This window comes from Diplotaxodon limnothrissa, linkage group LG12, assembly GCF_057381915.1.
Source record: "Diplotaxodon limnothrissa isolate DT_005_m linkage group LG12, D_limnothrissa_male_GT1.1, whole genome shotgun sequence".
NCBI lineage: Eukaryota > Metazoa > Chordata > Actinopteri > Cichliformes > Cichlidae > Diplotaxodon > Diplotaxodon limnothrissa.
Window position 1 is genome coordinate 26,044,234 of NC_140607.1, and position 19,081 is coordinate 26,063,314.

The 19,081-nt window shown below is 40.6% G+C and overlaps 2 protein-coding genes across 3 annotated transcripts; one reads left to right on the forward strand and one right to left on the reverse strand.

The window, feature by feature from the left end:
• Positions 1-8,127: 8,127 nt before the first annotated feature.
• htr1aa (5-hydroxytryptamine (serotonin) receptor 1A a) lies at positions 8,128-9,411 on the reverse strand. The gene has a single exon (XM_085368428.1). It carries the CDS (start codon positions 9,409-9,411, stop codon positions 8,128-8,130), a length of 1,284 nt encoding a protein of 427 aa, XP_085224554.1.
• Positions 9,412-12,782: 3,371 nt separating this feature from the next.
• On the forward strand, positions 12,783-18,865 carry rnf180a (ring finger protein 180a). Of its 2 annotated transcripts, none has more exons than XM_085368429.1 (4): positions 12,783-13,739; positions 17,005-17,242; positions 18,144-18,269; positions 18,660-18,865. In XM_085368429.1, exons 1-4 carry the CDS (start codon positions 12,783-12,785, stop codon positions 18,863-18,865), a joined length of 1,527 nt encoding a protein of 508 aa, XP_085224555.1. The 2 variants fall into 2 exon arrangements, with proteins under 2 accessions (XP_085224555.1, XP_085224556.1); XM_085368430.1 differs by having other exon boundaries at positions 12,786-13,739; positions 18,657-18,865.
• Positions 18,866-19,081: the final 216 nt, after the last annotated feature.

Consider the following 19,081-nt stretch of genomic DNA (forward strand, 5'->3'; position numbering starts at 1 on the left):
GCAATTAAAACAACATGACTGAAAGCAAAGATGCTGTCTCAGAGGACCCAGAGCAGCGAGCACGGAGATGATATTATTAAAGATCTGTGAAGCAGCCGTGGAGCCACTGTTGCTCAAAGCAGAGACACTTAAGCCCCAAAAAGCAGTGTTGTCTTTCAGGTTAAATGTTGTCCCTGAAGCAAAAAAGCTGACATGTTAAGTTATTTTTACTTGGACTGTGAGCATATTTACAGGGCACACGGAGAGACGCTGTGAAAATGCGTCGCAAGAGTTGGCAGCAGATGAAACGAAGACGGTGGGCGCTGGGGGTTTTTTGTGTGAAAGGGTTCATTTTAAGGCAATAGATCTTGCTCTTGGCAACATGTTTTGCCTGCTGACAGGCGCTGGATATGATGCAATAAGCCAAGTAATCTTTCCTCTCCAAGAGCTCTCGCTCACTCAGTCTATCACTCTCTGTTTCTTGCTCTGTTTTCAGTTGCCATTAACAAGGTGCCACAGGCAGCATGGTCCAAATTAACACCTACTGTATATTAACGTGATCTTCTGTGGGAATTACTGCTGCATCCAGCCGCTGGGAGAAATACTCTCACAGCATCTATGTGGTATTTTTCATGAAGAACTCTGAGATAATTAACCGAGTATTGATGTTTAAATCCAAGCTCAACAAAAATAAATAAAAAAAATAAAAAGACTGCAAGTGAAGGTCAACAATTTAAGAATGTTTCTCAGCGTTAAATTGCAAAGACTTTGGGGATTTCATCATCTACATTATATAATTAGGCGATTTAGTAAATCCAGAGAAATCTCTGTACACAAGGGACAAGGCTAAAAACCGATACTGAACGTCCATGAACTTCTGCCCTCAAAGGGCCCTCTATTACAAACAGGTCTGATTCTGCTAATTGTGAGTCAATTCAAGTCAGGTCAGTTAATTTTTTTACTCCCAGTTTACAGCAACAGTCACCTCAAGGTGATTTTCTGATTGTTGGGGTTTTAAATCTCCAAACAATGCTTTCGCTGACCCCCACCTCTTTTAGGATGCACCCAGCGAAAATCCAGCATGTGTGAAGGAAAATGATAAAATGGATTTGCTTAGTGCTTTTCTACTATTACCCAGCACTCAAAGTTCTTTTTACTACAAGTCTCAATGAGCCAGTCACACCAACATTCATACAAGAGCTTGGTTCTATTCCCTCGTCTTGCCGAACATTCACACACACACACACACTCACAATCCGATGGATGCATCGGGAATTCTGTACTTTCCCAGGCATACTTCGCCATGCAGACTGGAGGAACCGGGTAGCCAATGGGGAACTATCTGAGTGGTAGAAGACCGTTACTACCTACTGAGCCACAGCTGTCCCGCTAATAGATTAACAGTTGCAATGGGGACACCTTAGCAGGCATTCCTAAAAATGCATAATATTAATAGTGAGAAATGCCTGATATGAACTCTTTTTTTTTCAAGTCAGGCATTACTGATTTCAGCAAGACAATGCCAAGCATTTATCTGAATGAATTCCAACAGCATCCTCCATGGTGAAAAGAGTATGACCCCCTTTCACTCCAGACAAAGCAGACCATGAGCTGTCGGGCAGCTGAAGTGCCGTTTTAAGTAAAAATAGGGAAATATTTTTTGCTTTGACAGCTGTAGCTATTAGTAGAAAAAAAACCTTTAGAGATTGTTATTAAAAGGGTTGATGAAATACAGCTGTAATTCTCTTGAGGAGAGGATGGTTAACACAATAGAACTTACTGGACAATTAATAATTTCTGTGCTTGTCTTCCTGCCCTCTGATTTAAGGAAGTGAAGTTTGTTGGCAAACTGTTTGTAGAGAGAAAAGGTGCTTTCTTTGTGGCATAAATAAGGAAGTGAGCATTTATTTTCATCAGTCAAAAAGACAGACAATTTTTTTGAATGATTTCTACCTTTAAAAACTCTTCAAATGATAAATAACATTTTGTTGGTGGATAATGGCAGCTACGCCTGTGTTTGGTGAATGGTGGGTGTCAAGTGCCTTGACGCTGAGTTCATCTCCTGTAGTGTGCGGTCCAAAAACTCCTGTTTTGTGGAAGTGAGTTAAAGACCCTTCAACTGTCTCTCAAAATTCAAATATTAGTATTTGGATTATTAGTGGCTCAAATCACATTATTTTAACAAGACATTGACTTGACAGGCATATCTATTGGGTTAAAAAAAAAAAATATATATATATATATATATAGATAGATAGATAGAAATCAGTCCCCGCTTTTACACTTGTTTTGTTTATTTTATTTATTTTGTGAGTATGCTTGCAGACCACTTCATTAGTTACAGCTTGCTAATACTGGGCTGAACCCCCGTTTGCCACAAAGTGTTGGAAACATTTCTCAGAGATTTAGGTCCATACTGACATGATAGTATCCATGATGGAAATCTCCAGTTCCACAACATCCCAAATGTGTTCTGTGGGACTGAGATATGGTGATAGCAGAGGCCATTTGAATACATTGAAGTCATGTTCATGGCACGTTACCCTGCACATCAAACGATCTGTACTCTGGTCATAAAAAGAATGGTCATGGTCAGCAACAACACTCAGAGGCTATAGACCCCAGGACTTTCCTACCTCTTTACTGCCACGCTTTCCTCAAACCAAATCCCTCTTTAAACTCATGCATTTGGTAGACACCTGTCAATGTTTGTACCTGAGACTGACTGTGTCTGTGACACACATCCACCTCCAAACAGACAGACAGATACAGCTGCTAAAGTCAAAACTGCCTTTGTGATTCCTCCTGCTACAGTAGACGTGTGCACGCACACACATACACACAAACAAGTGCAAAGTCATAACTGCCTCCAGGCAAACTAAGAGGGGCTTGTTCTGTTTAGAGTGGCCTTCTTCAGAGACTGTGTCACGCAGTCACTGTTTGTGTCACTGAGGCATGTTTGGTGCAGAGTCTGTCCACTGTTTTTTATCAGAGTTTTAGCCGAACATCACTTATTGAAAAGGAGTGCGCGATCCTCTGGGAGAAGAGGAGCAAACAGAAAGGAGAACAAATGAAGCGGCGGCAGAAAATGTTTGGCGCTTGCTGAAGGAGAGACAGAAGAGTTCTTTCAAATTTCAAACGCTGAGGTGAAGTGTGTAATACTAACAATGGGGTCCGACTCTTCATCTCTCTTATACTTTTGGGTCTTTTGTTTTTTTTTAAAGCAGAAAGTGGCAGAATGGATTAGATATTGTTTGCTTTTACATTCTTTTGTGTTTGCTGTCCTTGAACACATGTCCTCCATCACTGTGATGAGTTATTGTGAGTGTGCTAGCGTGAGCAAGAGACAGTCTCATCCATCAACATTTGGACTACCCTATGAAACAGGAATGTTCTGTTTTTAACTAACCTCTGTTCTAAAAAGAAAAGAAAAGAAAACCCATACCTTAACAGACCCAAATCCTCATTTCTCCACGTCAGAGGGGGTTTTGTGGCGTTATTTCTCAGAGCCTCCGGTGTGTGATGGGCTGTGGGATGTGAGATCCTTGAAAAAACTATGACAGATCAAAAAGACCCTGAAGTAGGAGGGGGCGAAGCAGAAACGTGTTGTGCTGAGTGCTCAGTCATATCCATGTCTCTCTTACTTTCTCCTTGTCTTTTCCTGTTACCATTCCCTTTTAAGCCTTCACCCAGTCTTCTATATCTTTGGGCTTATATTAGATTTTGTATTATGTAAGTCTTCTTTTTCTATTTTAGTTTCTGCTCATCCACTCGTTTCTACAACTCAGCATGCTTTTCTTTCTATAATTTGCCTTTCAATCCACTTAGACACTGTTTCGCTCTGTTCCTACAGAAGCAAACACACCACCAGAACTAACATGCAGTAGAGCCTATACATTTTTCCACCTTGTGTTATACTCTAATATAATGCCACTTTGAGCTTGTCCCTCGTTCACAAGAGGTTACCACAGTGGGTAGCTCTACATGTTTGATTTGGCAGATTTATTTTTATTTTTTTTTACACCGGATGCCCTTCCTGACTCAACTCCAGAGGTGTTTCTGCGTCCTTCCAGGAAGGAGAGGTGTTATCCTCATGTTAATGAGGTCAATCAGAAGGAGAATGCTCTGACGGCTTGATTGGCTTTATATAATAACGCTGACCTTCATGTGTGTTTATACATCAAATGATGTTCATGTACTTTATGAATTTATTGAGAGAATGATCATAAACAGATCAAACACCGAACTGCTGTCTTTACCTGAAGTGGTAAAATTATTTCCGCTTAATTCATGTCATTCACTGCTGGGTTTCCTTTGAATGCAACCTAAACACGTTGGTTTATTTTCCGTTTTCCATTTTGAAATCCCTCACAAGCTAATAAACTGACCTTAGATAATGGTCCATATTTATTAGTGCAAATTGTGTGTTTAAAATGTTTCTTTTCTCAGTACACAGTCCAGGCTTAGACTTTCCCACTGGGTGATTGAAAGGGACTGCTGTTTTCAGTCATGTGGTCACCTCTTTTCTCATGACCAAACCCCTGTTTAGCCTTTTAAATGTCCAGTGTTTTTGCTGCTTTGCCTCAAAATAAACAACTTAAATATCAGGGGGAAAAAGAAGAAAAAAGAGGTAGTAATTAATAATTAACAGCAGGTCTACTTCTTTGTTTACACTTTCCAAATTACTGTACCACCTTCAAAGAACTTGTTTAAATAAATGTATGTTCAATTTTAAGTGCCAGATGTTTGATCTACCTGTCTTGATCTATCTATCTTTCCTTTTTTTTTTTTTTTTTTTGCTTAACGCTCCATATAAACTCTATAAATGTTGGATATAGCATGTGCTGTTAGAGGACATGGGTCATAGTACTTCTCTGTGTTTAAGAAGAGCTGAAACAACTGATTTTGGCTACTCTCTAACCTACAGTATACTGAAATGCTTCTATAGAACCAGCATCAAACTACAAAATAAACCAGAATCAGCTAAATTTCACAGTTTTAGTCTTGAGGGCAGCTAAAGCAGTAAAGGCTAACCCCCCTGTTACCGATAGGCTAGCATTTTATATAAGCATCCTCTCCTCTCCTCTCCTGCTGGGTTGAAGGAAAGCTCCTGCGTCATCACAGTGCACCCACATACCTATATTACATTTAAGATTCCCAGAGTGATTGGGATTAATGCACTTCCACAACCGATTCCTTTGATATTACAGCATAGTTCAAAGAAGGTCATCTACTTCGTAATCCCATACAGCAGGAGCAAAATGTAATGATTATACAGTAATAGTCTTACACACAGTGTGACTCATAGTTGTGAAATATACTCATTTCTGCTCATTGGCTCACACCACAATCTGTATGTGTTTCTCTGAGCCTGTTATGAGCCTAGAGGTCATAGGTAGAGGATTAATTTTCCCAAAAGCATTTTAAGTGCATTCATGGTACTCTAACCGGCCACAGAGCAAAGTGATCAGATGGAGAAACCCGGGCATGGAGAGACAGAGGGGTTGTATGACATCCTCCTGTCCTATTAGTTTATTGTTTCAGGTGCTCTTTGGAAATGAAATTGTCAAAGAATCCAAGGAACTCTCTTTTCTAATAATATCTTAAATGGCTTTATTCTCATCTTTAACCTAAAACAAAGCCCTCCCCTGTGTTTTTGGCATACAAGCCTTAATCATCCATCATCATTTATGATGACATAATATCAGTTATCAGAACAGTAATCAATGCATCACAGAGACAGGCAAGAGACTGAGAATACATTTCTGTTTCACAATTTTGATTTAATACTTGATCACTTATGTGAAATAAATTTTATTGGCCTGTGTTGTCAGTTCCCTTTTAAAAACCACCAGATTTTACACATACAAGCAAAAGCAGCGTTCTCCACACTATGAGTGTGTTTTCTCTTACTCATAAACAAGCCTGGTAACTGTTACTTTACAGTGCAGCAGTAGGTGTGCGGTATTGATATGCGCTTCCTCATATAAAACATTCCTCAAATAAAATGAAAAATAAAGTGCATTTTTGTTTTGTTTTTATTAATTCTTTGCAAGATATTTATTATATCTAGAAAATATATTTATTAATTGCTTATAATCATTATTATTTGATAGAGTCTTCATTTATTTGACTACTGCTTTCTTGTACTAGTACCATAGTACTACCACTGCAATGTACATTAATTAATGAAGGTCGTGAGATGTAATTGCAAGCCTTAAATTAAATTCAACAATTGGCCCATACGTTAGACCTTTATTACTTTTACGTGTGTAAAAATGGGGGTTTACAAAACAATGTGCTGCTTCTTTCCATGCATGTGATCAAGTGGGACTGCAGCTGTTTTAATGGATTATATTTCATTCATTAGCTGTTGATACACCAGCATTCTTTGCATTGGTATTAAAACATTAATAAAACTTTTTTGAATCACTAACATAGTCTCAAAGAGAGGCAAGTTTGTGAGAAGAATGTAAGAGAAGGTAGAGGAAAGAAAGTTCTAATTTTCACTGGAATTATTCAAGATATTTTAAAGTGAAAATCCCAACTTAAAAAGCAATCCTTGGTGAAAAGGCTCCTTGCAGTGATAAAAATTAGATACACTGTAATTTTATCTCACATACGATCACCCAGCAGAGTATGAGCTAACTTGTCATGCCACAGGTGTCACCTGTAAACTGTCATGCTACTGTATGTCTCACATTCCTGTCTGTCCCTAGCCAGCCTGCCTTCATATCTGACCAACCTTAATGCCTTGGGCTTGATGTGTTGCCATGGCAATGCTTCAGATAGCCACCCATCTTGTGAAGGAAGCGGGCCTGATTGGGGCTTCTTCCTGAAAGTTGTTTTCCTCCTTCCTCTTTTAATGCCTGACAGCATTTATCTCTCTATCAACTGTAAGTGGATTTGTGTCTGAGATTTGCTTGATAGATGATAGCAGTTATACAGTGAGGAGGTTTCCTGCAACCCTTTTTATTATGTGGCCTATTTTTCTGAGTAACCCTCTAAACTATGTGCTATTATGAGTGTGCACACATGTGTATGTGTGTGTGTGTACGTGTGTGCGTGTGTGCGTGTGTGTGGACTAAATTTAGCACAGATTTTCTTGAGGTTGATGATGTAACAAGCTGTCTATGTAGTTCTCAATAAGCCTCGATGGAGAACTGCACAACAATCCTATACAAGAGAAACGAGTTAGACTCCCTCTCTTGGTTTTTCTCTGAGTAATTTTACTTTCACTGTCAGTCTGTTGTTTTTCCTGTCTTTCTCTAACACTCAAGGGACAGAAATAGAGAAGAGAGGAGGCCAAAATGAGAAGAGCCACAGGGAGATTGAGAATGCATCGTATCATAAATGCAATACCAGTTCCCATTTTAGAAGAAAAATGCCCATCTTCTTTTGCTTTCAACTCTGAGGTGGATTTGATGGCTAGACACTGGGCTTCATTTGATACCCATTTGTTTTAAGACCTTAAATACACCATGCACTGATAACCTGAGCATCACTCATCATCATCAGTGTGTTGACCTGTCAAAGCAAACTGATAAGTTGCCCACTGCTTCGAGTGCTCAAGAACATAGGAAAATCACTCATTCCTTATTATCTATATGAAGATATATGACGAGCCATGTCCTATAAGTGAAAGTGTGATTTTTCATAATGGGCCTCTGCTCTCTTCTTTTCTCGTTTTTGCTTCTAAACAAACATTCACTCATATTTCTTCGTGACAAACTTTGATTGCTTTTATTGTTTCAGTGCTACACAGCTCATGACATGGGACGGAAACCCCGCGTGCCTCATGATAAAATGCATGGAAACAGCACAGGACACGTCTTGCATGGCAATACAACGATGGCTGCCGTCGCATATAAGCTATATACTGTAGCTACAACACTGAATAAACATGAGCTTGTACATTAACAGCGAAAGTTTCTATATTGATTTGTTTCACCGGTGGATTATTTTTTACACCATCCTTAAGACACGACTAAAAGGGACTGTCCCTGAATGAAAGTCTGTGTATTGTTGTTGTTGTTTTTGTCTTTTTGCTGTTTCTATACAGTCACTGAACATCCCCGCTCTCTGATTAACGTATCCGCATTTAAATAAACGTAAACGTTTTTCTTTTTTCTTTTTTTTTTACTCTGGTCATGGTCTGTGGAATTTGCATTTTATAATCTTCTTGAAAGCGTTTTGGAAGTCTTTGTTGAAGTAGGCATATATGATGGGGTTGAGGAGAGAGTTTGAATAGCCCAGCCAGTTTATGACTGCGCCCAGCCACTCGGGCATGTAGCAGCTCTCTGCACAGAAAGGTAGTACCAGTGCAACGATGAAAAAGGGCAGCCAGCAGAAGATGAAAGTTCCCATAATGATGCCGAGTGTTTTCACCGTTTTACGTTCCCTGGCCAGCGCGATCTTTCTCTTCGCCCCCGAGTTCTTTTCATTCATGTTTTCATAGCCGTGCGAGGAGGACTGAGGAGTGTTGGGCAGAGGCAAGTGCGTCTTTGAGTTGCTGATAACTTCTATGATCTCCAATGATTCGCCCTCGTCTCCATGCTTCACCGCGCCATTTACGCACGGAGAGCTGGATTTAGACTCATCCCCGCGCTTCCAGCCTTTGCCGCCGGTTTCTCCGTTGGTTTTCTTGTGAAAGATGGCCGGAGACACACTCAAGCACTTTTCTGACACTTTTGCTTTCTCTGCTTTCTTCACTGTCTTTCGAATCCGAAACCGAGCAGCTCTGAATATTCGTCCGTATAGAACTAACATGAGGATAAGAGGGATGTAAAAAGCTCCAAACGTAGAATAGATGGTGTAGCCCGGGTCCTGGCTGATCATGCAGGCGTCGGGGTTTGCCCTGTCTTCGGCGCTTCTCCAGCCTAACATAGGCGGAATAGAAATGGAGAAACCAATTAGCCAAGTGACGCTAATCAAGAACGCAGCTCTCCTTGGTGTCCGTTTATTTACATAGTCAATAGGGTCCGTTATGGCCCAGTACCTGTCCAAAGCAATTGCGCACAGATGCAGGATGGATGATGTACAACACAGTACATCCAGAGAGATGAATAAATCACAGATCTCCTGCCCCAGAGTCCACTTGTTTAAAACCTGATACAGGGCCGCCATTGGCAGGACCAGCACAGATACCATGAGGTCTGTCACGGCCAGGGATCCGATCAGATAGTTGGCCACATTCTGGAGAGATCTCTCCAGGGCGATGGCTGCCACGACGCACGCATTGCCAAATATGGAGCAGAGGATGAGGGCCCCCAGGAGCATTGAGGTAATAATCTGGTAACTTAGCACCAGATCTGGAAGAGACCCGGACCCCGTGCCATTCTCACCCCCGTTCCAGTCGGCAACCACGTCCCCCCCACCGGGGTAAACACTGGTCGCGTTGCTGTCGTTGTTGCTTGTGGTTATAAAATCCATAATGCAACCACACTCAGAGCGAAACTTTTCCCAAAGTAGTGGGGAGTAGTGGAAGAATAAGCAGGAGTCAGTCAGCCCCCTCAGACTGCTGCTGCCGCTGTGCGTTTTACCGGGTCCATCGGAGTTACCGGGCTCGTGCTGTCGCTCTCAGGACGCATGACGCAGACGTGCTTGTGAGTGCGTGTGAGGGGGCTGTGTATGTTGTAGCCCATGAGTGTTGACAGCCGGGTGCGCACACTGGTACTGCGAATCATCTGAGCTTGGTGACGCCGTGAATTCATTTATACCAACAGCTTTAGGTACGTCAGACCGGGAGGAGGTCGTCCTGGAGGTTTGTGCCTTTACTCTCCCTGTTGCTCAGTTTTTCATCACAGACCGCCGCCGAGGGTGCAGAGAGCTACTGTCCTTTTTGTATCTCCTTTATTTTACTCTTTGGACTCACTGAAAAAAGTATTTTGTTTATTTATTCATTTTTTTAAAGTTTAGTTTTAGCCTTCATCGGAAAGGGTTGGTATCAGCCAGAACCAGTAACCAGGAATTTTTCCTTTCTTTTTTTAATATAACGAGATATCAGAAAATTAACTATCAAATGAAGCAAATTTGTCGTTGGGCTACCTAAGACGGATACATTTTAAAAAAGAGTATCTATCGTCGGTTCCCATGAAGTTTTTGTGTAAAGCAACTTCGTTTGAAACGGATCTTTAAAAAATATTTTAAAACAGTTTGGACTAGAACCGAGTAATTCGTACAGCGTGTTTACGAGTGGAGCTTTGCAATTTTGATGTGAAAGGGAGAAAAGTTCAAATGTCCAGAGCGCTGAGAGAAAATAGTTTGAGGACCAGGAACAGCTCCTCTGCAGTCCTGAAAGGAATGCTGCTGCCCTCTGCTGTACGCGAATGATATTGCACCAAATGGTGGACGTTGCTCCATCAGCGCATATGAGTTCAGGGTAGGTTGTGTGAGTACATTACAGGAAGGAGGGGGTTCCCTTGAAAACAGCTGTAGCCGTTGCCTTGTGTTCAAGTGTATTCGAGCCAACAAATAATGTCAGCTATGAGTCAGAGTGGAGTCTGAATAAACGCAGTTAGTGAGGAACTTCTCAAAGGGGAGGGATGGAGGCTGTGGGTGAGTGTCTGTTATGAGGTGATTGTATGAAAGATGAGTGAGTCTAAAAAACGTATTTAAAAAAATCTTAAAAGTTCTCATTGGAATTCCACACAGAGGCCCTAAGGCCAGGTGATAATTAAAAATTGAAAAAGAAAAGATATTTAGATGCAAAATGTCAATTTAGGAAAAGGGCCATGAAGTGAAAATTGCAAAAGCTAGAAATGACAAAAGCTTAAATGGACAACAAAATGTGTACAAACAGAGCACATAGTGGGCAATTTATATTTTCTCTATTTGTTGAAATACGTTTTTTCCTACAAATTACAATTACAATCCTAATTTGGGATAAGACTCATCCAACATCCCAGCCTGTGCCTCCAGGTGCCCCCCTCCTCCCCACCAAAGATAATACTCAACATGTTTGAAAAAACTCCAAAGTTCTGTTTTAAAAAAAACCTTGTTCTGCATTCTTTTTGTTGGATGGTTTCAGTTTTTAGACACTTAACTTTGACTTTAACTGCGAGAATCTGCTGTGTTGGTTATACTGGAGTTTAAAATCAAAATGGATGTATTGTTTTCCCATCCCTCTGAAGCTTCTGAAATACCAGTACAATGATTAGATTAGAAAGTCTCGTGCTCTTTCTGTATAGTACTTCCAGTGTGTGTGGAAATCAGCTGACACGACACAGGTAAATATAGCCTTGTGTTAAATTTGAAGGGGGAGGGTATGCAAGGATGTTTTAAAACATATTACCACTTTCAACCAAAGAGTGGTGAATCAGAAAGAACAAAAAAGTAAATCAAACTAAAATTTGGGGTTGTCACTGTGCCATAAATGGCACTTGTTCTCTTCCTTTTTCAAGGTACTTGGCAGGTAGGTTGTACAAAGCATCTTTGAGTGCTTGCCGCTGTTCTTTTGTATAACATCTGACTTTTATTTGTCTCTTGATGTAATTCCAGATTGACTGCTTGGCATTGAGGGAGCCACTCAATTTTCTCAGAATGTCAGCGAAACCAAAATCTAAGTAACAGAAGTACTTATTAAAATGACAATTTTATCACAGACAGACACCTTTAAAGGGATACAAATCACCCTTTCTTGTCATTTGTCTTTGAAACAATTAGACATGACAGTCACTGCAAAAATGATAAAAGCATGTAATAAAAGCTAAGTGCTGAAAAAAAACGAGGATAAATTTAGTGCTTTCATTTAACTGCTCTATAAGTGATGGATAAAAGATCAGATTGCCAGGAAATGATAAATACATTAAAAAGACACTAGACTGACGCAACAAACTGACAAAACAACTTGGCAAAAGATGAGAGGAAATGTCAAGAATACAATGAGAATGAAGGAATAGAAAACAGGTGAGGGAGGTGTGAAGAGCCACCTTCACAATGGGAAAGGGTGGAAAGGATGATTATTTTGATAAATACTAATATAAAACTTCATGTAATAACCTTTTTAATAGAACCTCAGTTATAAAGCAGGCTCTTTAAATTCCAGTAACCAAGAACTGATAAATTGTTGGGATTTTGTCTGATTGTTGGATTTTCCTCTGTATTATTGTCACATCTTTACCCTACAGTATAAAGCACCTTCAGGCAACTGTTGTTGTGATTTTTGCCTATATAAATAAAAATGCATTTAATTGAATGTTTTTCATGCAGATCTTTTTTGAATTCAGGAAAAATAAATTCTGCTATGGTAGACCACTGAAATGCTTTAACAAGGAAGCAGCAGCAGCAACACACACACACACACACACACACACACACACACACACACACACACACACACACACACACACACACACACACACTGTGCTGTGCTTATCAACCAGTAAGTGAAAAAAGCTGACACCACGGTTGTGGGCATGAGGGGAAAAAAGGTGGCTCTGGCTATTTCACTTGGTTTTTGTGAGTCTGCTGGTTCCATAGTGGTGTGCTTTCTATAGGTCATGAAGGACAATAGCAAGGCTGTTAACAGTGCACCTATTGCAGTGGGGCACACTATGGGGACTTTGTCTTTGTTAACAGAGTGGAATGCCCCAGTGGGCTAACAGGGGCAGGATAGAGAGCACCACTGCTCACCGCCTCTGCACTCGAACAGTCCCTGTAGCTCTTAAAAAGAGCTTCAATCTATACATCCAGAAGAAGTGGGAAAGAAGAGCAGGAAAAGGATGACAGGGGAAAAACCAGGCTAACTGGGTGAAGTTGCTTCAGATGTCTTCCACTGGTGGGCGAGGTGCTTCGAATGAGCCATGATGAGCTCCCATGTGGGAGCTTCTAGTGTAAATGTCTCGAACAGAGTTGGATGTAGCGAAGCTGAGGATGCTGGTGAGGAAACCAGTACTAATGAGACTCACACACCAAAAGTGGAGAGATCTAGGCAAAGGAGTGTAAATCCAGCAGGCGAGGGAAGGTCAAGCAATGTGCTGGTGAGACCTGCGCTGTCAGGTGGAAAAGCACGCAAAAAGACCTGCAGTGAGGACAACAAAGGAAGCTGGAGAGAGCAAAACCAAGACAGGGGCGAGGAGACAATAACTGCTGGAGATTTGGAAGGCAGAGAAAGAGGGAAAAGTATGGAAAGAAGAATGGCGGAAAGAGATGAAACACATGGAGATGAAGCACAGTATAGACAGAGAAGAGAAAGCATTGGAAGTTTGTCAAGTAATAATTCTGATCATCAGTTAAACAACATTTTGGAACTTGGAGAAGGATCGAGCAACTTGCAGAGAGGACACACCTGCTCTCGACTCCAGAGCACTGGCTGCAACTGGACCTTCACTTCCAGTTCAAACGCACTGTCCCGTCGGCCTGCTGCTCATACCAGGTCCATACCCCGGTCACCTCAGAGACCTTTATCCAGACCAGCAGCAGGAGACTTGCACCTCTACTCACTAAGTTCATTCAGGGAGCCAGATCCATTCTGGGTGGAGGTGAGACCAGGGTCAGCACCTGGGCGATCTTTGACCTTCTATGAGCTAAGAGGGGAGGGAGAGGATGAGGGTGATGAAGAGAACGTGGAGGATGGTGATGAAGGAGGCAGCGGGGTGGTAAGGGTGATGAGTCAAAGCGTGACCTCAGCAGTGGCACAACCTTGTGTTCCTTGTGAGAGGAGGATGAGTAAAAGGGAGAGGAACAGGATTAAAAGTCTGAGGAGGAGACAGCGAAGAAGGGAGAAATGGAGACAAAATCAACAGCAAGAGAGCAGACAGGTGACTGGCACTGCACACTGACATCACAGAGGTTTAAGTATCACCACGAGATGAGTCACAGAGGCAGTTATTAGATCACTAAATGATTTAGTAATTACTAGATCCAGTAATTAATACCCAGGATAATTTATTTTTTTTAATATGTAGTCTTTATGGACTTTAAGGATTAAAGACACACCAAATAACAAATGTTTTTAACTGAGTAAGTCCTGAGATTTATACTCAGGACTTACTCTTACTAAAGAAGTATTTATAGCACAACATGGCAGGTATATGTAGTAAAGAAAGAAAGAAACAGAGGCTGCATGCACATAATCACGTGGTACAAAACAACAGGTACAAACATTAGGCCTGTTTCTGTTTTGTTGTTGTTGGGGCTTTGTTTGTTTGTTTTTTTTGCACTGCATCTATTTTTCACTGTTTTTACTCATGGTACTTTATATTACAGCATACTCGTGTGTGTGTGTCTGTTTGTTTCATCTAGACTCTGGCTCTCGAAAGCTATATCAGCAACCAGCTCATTTCAATAGCCATTGTGTGCGTGGTTTAAAGTGGGGTTACATCTGAATTAGTTGCATGATGAGGCTTGGGCAGAGAGCCCTTCAAAACCGACCAGACAAAAGAGCAGATTCCATTTTGATTGGCTGCTGCAGAGCTGCAGTCACGTTGGCAGACTGAAATTACTCTGACTGCTCTGTTACCAAAAGTCAAATTAGTTTCTTCGACACTTTCGTATGATCGATTTCCTAATCCTTTGTCCTCCTACAGACTGTGCTGTTTTTAGTTAAGATATTCCTATCTGTTATTCATTGGACTTGGTGTGTAAATAAACTGGGTCATGCAACAGGACCTTAGCACACCAGCAAATCTGCTAGCATGGCTGAAAAAGAAAGGAAGAAAGTCCAGACCTACTCCCAAATAAAATGCTGTCGTGGGACCTGTGCATGAACAAATGCCTGCAAATCTGAGTGAACTGTAGCAACGCTGTAAAAAAGAATGGCTCAGATTTCCCCCACAATGATCTGAGAGACTGATAAAATCATACAGAAAGCCATTATTTAAACTTACTGCCGCTAATAATAGTTCTGCAAACTACTGAATGATAGGGTATGCTTGGTTTTTCATACGCTGTGTCTCCATTGCTGTATAGGCTTGATAAATAGATAACGATACTGTAGCATATAATGTGTTGTCGTTCATCTGAAGCTGATAGACTCTAGCAAAAACCAAATGATTTCTTCTTTTTTTTTTATTATGTCCTAATAATAAAAAAAAATAACGGATTTTCAAATAGGTTTGAAGGCGGGTGCATTTTGGTGTACACTGGATGAAGCCAGCTAGCTTCTTCCTTCTGCTTCCATTTATCCTAAGCTAAGCCAATCATCACCTTGCTCCTGCTCCACACCTAGCACACCCTTATATATTGATGTTCTCAGCTAACTTTCAGGAAAAAGGCATTTTTTCCTTAGACTGATAAAGACATTGAAAACCCAACATATATTCAATATGTTTTTAAACAATTACTTTTGTTACCCAGTACCCATTTCTTGCTCATTTATCATGTTGAATCTTTATTTCCATTTATCAGCTCTGTGAAAATTGAATTTCACGCTAGAACACACGCTGCTATTGGGCACACTGGTCAAATACCCTGGTTTAGATTTTGGATTTTCACAATAAGTTTTATCAATATTTTGTACAATACAGAATGTTTTACATTTTTTAATCCCCTTTTTAAACTGTCTTAACTTACTGCATTCATGTGGCTGCCTTCTTGGTTTGTGCTGGCTTGTTTGAATTTGTTTGTGAGAAAAGTGTCGTAGGACAAAGCTAGAGGAGATGCTGTTGTATAAAAACAAACCACAGGATGTGATTTCATCCTGAGTAATGCAGAGACGTTTAGTGTTGGCTTGTTTCCAGCTGCTGGAAAAAAGCTAAAATGTGGTTTTAGCTGCTGTTCTGCAGAAACACATTTTGTGAAGGAAATGCAAATTGTTTGTGGTGCAGCAGCGCTATCAAATAGAGCTTCACTCAGTTATAGGTTTATCTATAAATTAGCAGTTTTTTTTAGTCTAAACTTTGGTTCTGTATGTCATAGAGCACACTCTTATTCATTTATATACCAGTATATGATTGTAACCTAGACAAAACTGGCATGTCACCATACATGTTGCCAGGAGAGCCTCAGCATCTATGCTTACTTAGACACCCTGTGCTCTGTGTTCTCTCCTCTCTTTAATGACACACCTTGGGAGGATGGGCTGATGTGACTGGGAAGTCCCTGGAGCTCCCCCAGGGTGAGAAAATAGTAATTACTTTGGAAACACCCCCAGGATTCTTTTTAAACAGTGAAGCTTCAATTCTCAGGGGTCTGCCAACACAACACGTGTTTGAGGAGGCGGTGGGTGACTTGGAAAGCCCTAGCTACTATTTTAAAAAAAGAGCTTTTGTTACATCATGGAGTTATAGCTGGAATTTGGAACCATAAAAAGTGAGTGATGAGGATAAATTAACTGTTGAGGAGAAAAGAGGAAGTAAGGAAAGAGTGTAGCAGATGCTCTGCATGATGAAAGAGAATACTAACCAGATCCAAAACCCACCTTCTGTTTTTATCCAATAGAGGTTAAGAGGGCTCATAGTAGGGCTTAACTGACAAACTGCAACAGATATAAAGTGACACATCCTAAGATGCACCTCTATTGGTTTTCCATGAAGTAATAGGAGTTTGAACTAATGCCTATGATGGGTCAGAATGCTCTCTCTAACAAACAATGTTTATGCTTTACAGTAAGATGTGTGAAAATGTAGGTAGGCAGACATTTCACTTGACTGAACTCACACCTGACACCCTCATGTCCTCACACATATTATTATGCTGTTTGGATGGGTGTCAAAGAGGGTTACATTCATCAAAAGAGAAAAGAAATTCAAATAGAAGAGAACTGTGAAAGAGGACATTTTCACTTATATTTAATGCTAACTGGTAGCATCTTGTAGTGATAATTTATACTTAACATCTCATACGTGAAGGGTCAAATCTCTGGATTGCTCTCTCTTATTGCTGTTATCCAATCCTAGGCAAGATACTAATATAACTGTCTCAGAGGTTAGTCCATATAGCCAAAACTGTGCAAAAATGGGTTTTATCATTCTAATATTGGAGCTTTAAATATGCACACATGCAAACATAAGCAGGTTTGTGGTCACACAAGAAAAGATATTTTTAACAATTAAAATGTTCTTTTCTACTTCTGTTTTTTCCCAGAGTTCAACAGGAAACCCATCCAGCAGCAGCAGTGAGGACGATGAGGCCCTGACTACCGGGGACAGAGAGGGCTACATCTGCGCTGTCTGCTTGGATGTGTACTTCAGTCCTTACATGTGCCACCCGTGCAATCACATCTTCTGTGAGCCCTGTCTTAGGACGCTGGCTAAGAACAGCCCCACTAATACCCCCTGCCCCCTGTGCAGAACAATCATCACACATGTTTTCTTCCAAAAAGGTGAGATGATGAGCAAGGACCACTTACTGTATAATCACTTAATCAAACTTCCTCAGCACTAAAGACTGAATAAAGCAAAAAACAACTTCATGTAAAAATCTGACATTAAGGACAAACGATTTCAGCTATATTTTTATTCCTGTGTTGGCTGCTACACAACATCTAAGCTGCAGATTGTTCAGAGGGCCCAGCTGCAGATGTCCCACAGGGAGCAGAGTAGACCTAAGTTCAGCTTTGACCAGATGAGTCACTTAGACTGAGAAGACAAAATCAAACACAGTCTGAGCACTTTGATTCCGTGCTTTCTAATGGAAATAAGAAGTAGTATTCCCCGTGGGTGGAAATGAACTGTAATAATAGGAGCAGATGTTTTAGGGTTTCTTTAAACCAGTAAAAAGTGGAACCCTAAAGCTGTAGGGAAACCTTTTCACCACAATGTTAAGCAGTATAATAGTAGTTATTACTGTAATAATATATGTATTGTGTATATTTCTGTGGTGTGTGCTAACAAATGTATTTTGTCACCTTGGGATAATTTATTAGATACAATTTTGGTTTGATTTTGGTCAAATTTATGAATCACTGAAAAACTTTTATTATTCATCCCAGCCTATTTCTAGATGTATATAGTAGCATGGATTAGATGGTGAGGAGGACTGTAGAAACACTGAGGGCTCTTGTTAATGATTAGATGACAAGATTAGACTGTCGTGTTGATTACCAGAGCCAAGGTCACAGAACAAGGAGATAATCAGAGAAGCAAGTGACGCTATATGTGCTGTTAGTGAATGTGTTGAGTAAATCAAACATATCTAGCCAAGCTATGAAGAAGTGATTAAAATGGTTGGGGTTTTTTTATTGCATTAACTTTGTGTCTTTTTTAAAATATGTATTTATATAGAGCTAAACCAAACAGCAAGAACATTCTTTCCAAAGGAATACCTTTCCCGGAAACAGAACTTTCAGAAAGCAAGCTGTGCAAAGTGGCCTCTCCCGAGCTGCAGAAAACTCTTCCGCATCTTTGGAGGCAAGTTTTTAATTCCCTCTAAAGTGGGGTCATATTTAAGCAACGTCATCTGCAACAACAGCAAAACTATATAAAGATAAAGCATAGCTAGTATTTTATGAAGCTGCACTTAAAGAGCGCTGTTGTTTTGTGACTTTTGACAATATGACGCGTGTATGCTGTGCTACCTATTTATCGTAATTGTACCTCAAGGCCTCACAGAAGACTAAAAATAATCCTGTGCACTTTTCATTTGTATGAATTTGTAAATGTCTTCAATAGCAGCTCTAGTTGTATCAAAATCTGTCGTCTAACATTTATCAAAACACTGAGGTTATGTGTGTTAATTACCCCAGAGGAAATTGTTGCTTTTTTAACTACACAAAATGACTTATTTCTCATTTAAACCAGGCTTCCAGAGGCAGTCGAGTCCTATTGCTAGACGCCAGTTCCCCCACGGAGAAGGCTACCCTCTGGACACCATGGATTTCGAGGATGACACTCGTGGCTGGCGATTTGACATGGACATGGTCATCATCTACATCTACTCAGTGAACTGGGTTATTGGGTTCTTCATATTCTGCTTTCTTTGCTATTTCTTCTTCCCCTCTTTTTGATGCCCTGGCAGCAATTTTGGGGTAACATAGAAATAAGGTAAGGCTGAAGATAAATTTGGGGTGGGTGGGGGTAAAGGGGAGTGAGGACATAACATAAACATGATGCAGCGAGCATGCAAAGGGGGGTCAACTTAAGCTGTAAGGTTTAATGAAAACGCAGTGAGTGAATTTCAAGCAGGTGAGGAGGTGTAGTAGAGGAAAACCATCAGTGTGCTA

Excerpts from the sequence above, each read along its gene's own strand:
- htr1aa (XM_085368428.1), bottom strand. The coding sequence starts at position 9,411 with ATGGATTTTATAACCACAAGCAACAACGACAGCAACGCGACCAGTGTT.
- rnf180a (XM_085368429.1), top strand. The coding sequence starts at position 12,783 with ATGATGAGCTCCCATGTGGGAGCTTCTAGTGTAAATGTCTCGAACAGA. Across the intron at positions 17,243-18,143 it reads ACATGTTTTCTTCCAAAAAG|AGCTAAACCAAACAGCAAGA; the intron begins GTGAGATGATGA and ends GTATTTATATAG. Across the intron at positions 18,270-18,659 it reads ACTCTTCCGCATCTTTGGAG|GCTTCCAGAGGCAGTCGAGT; the intron begins GCAAGTTTTTAA and ends CATTTAAACCAG.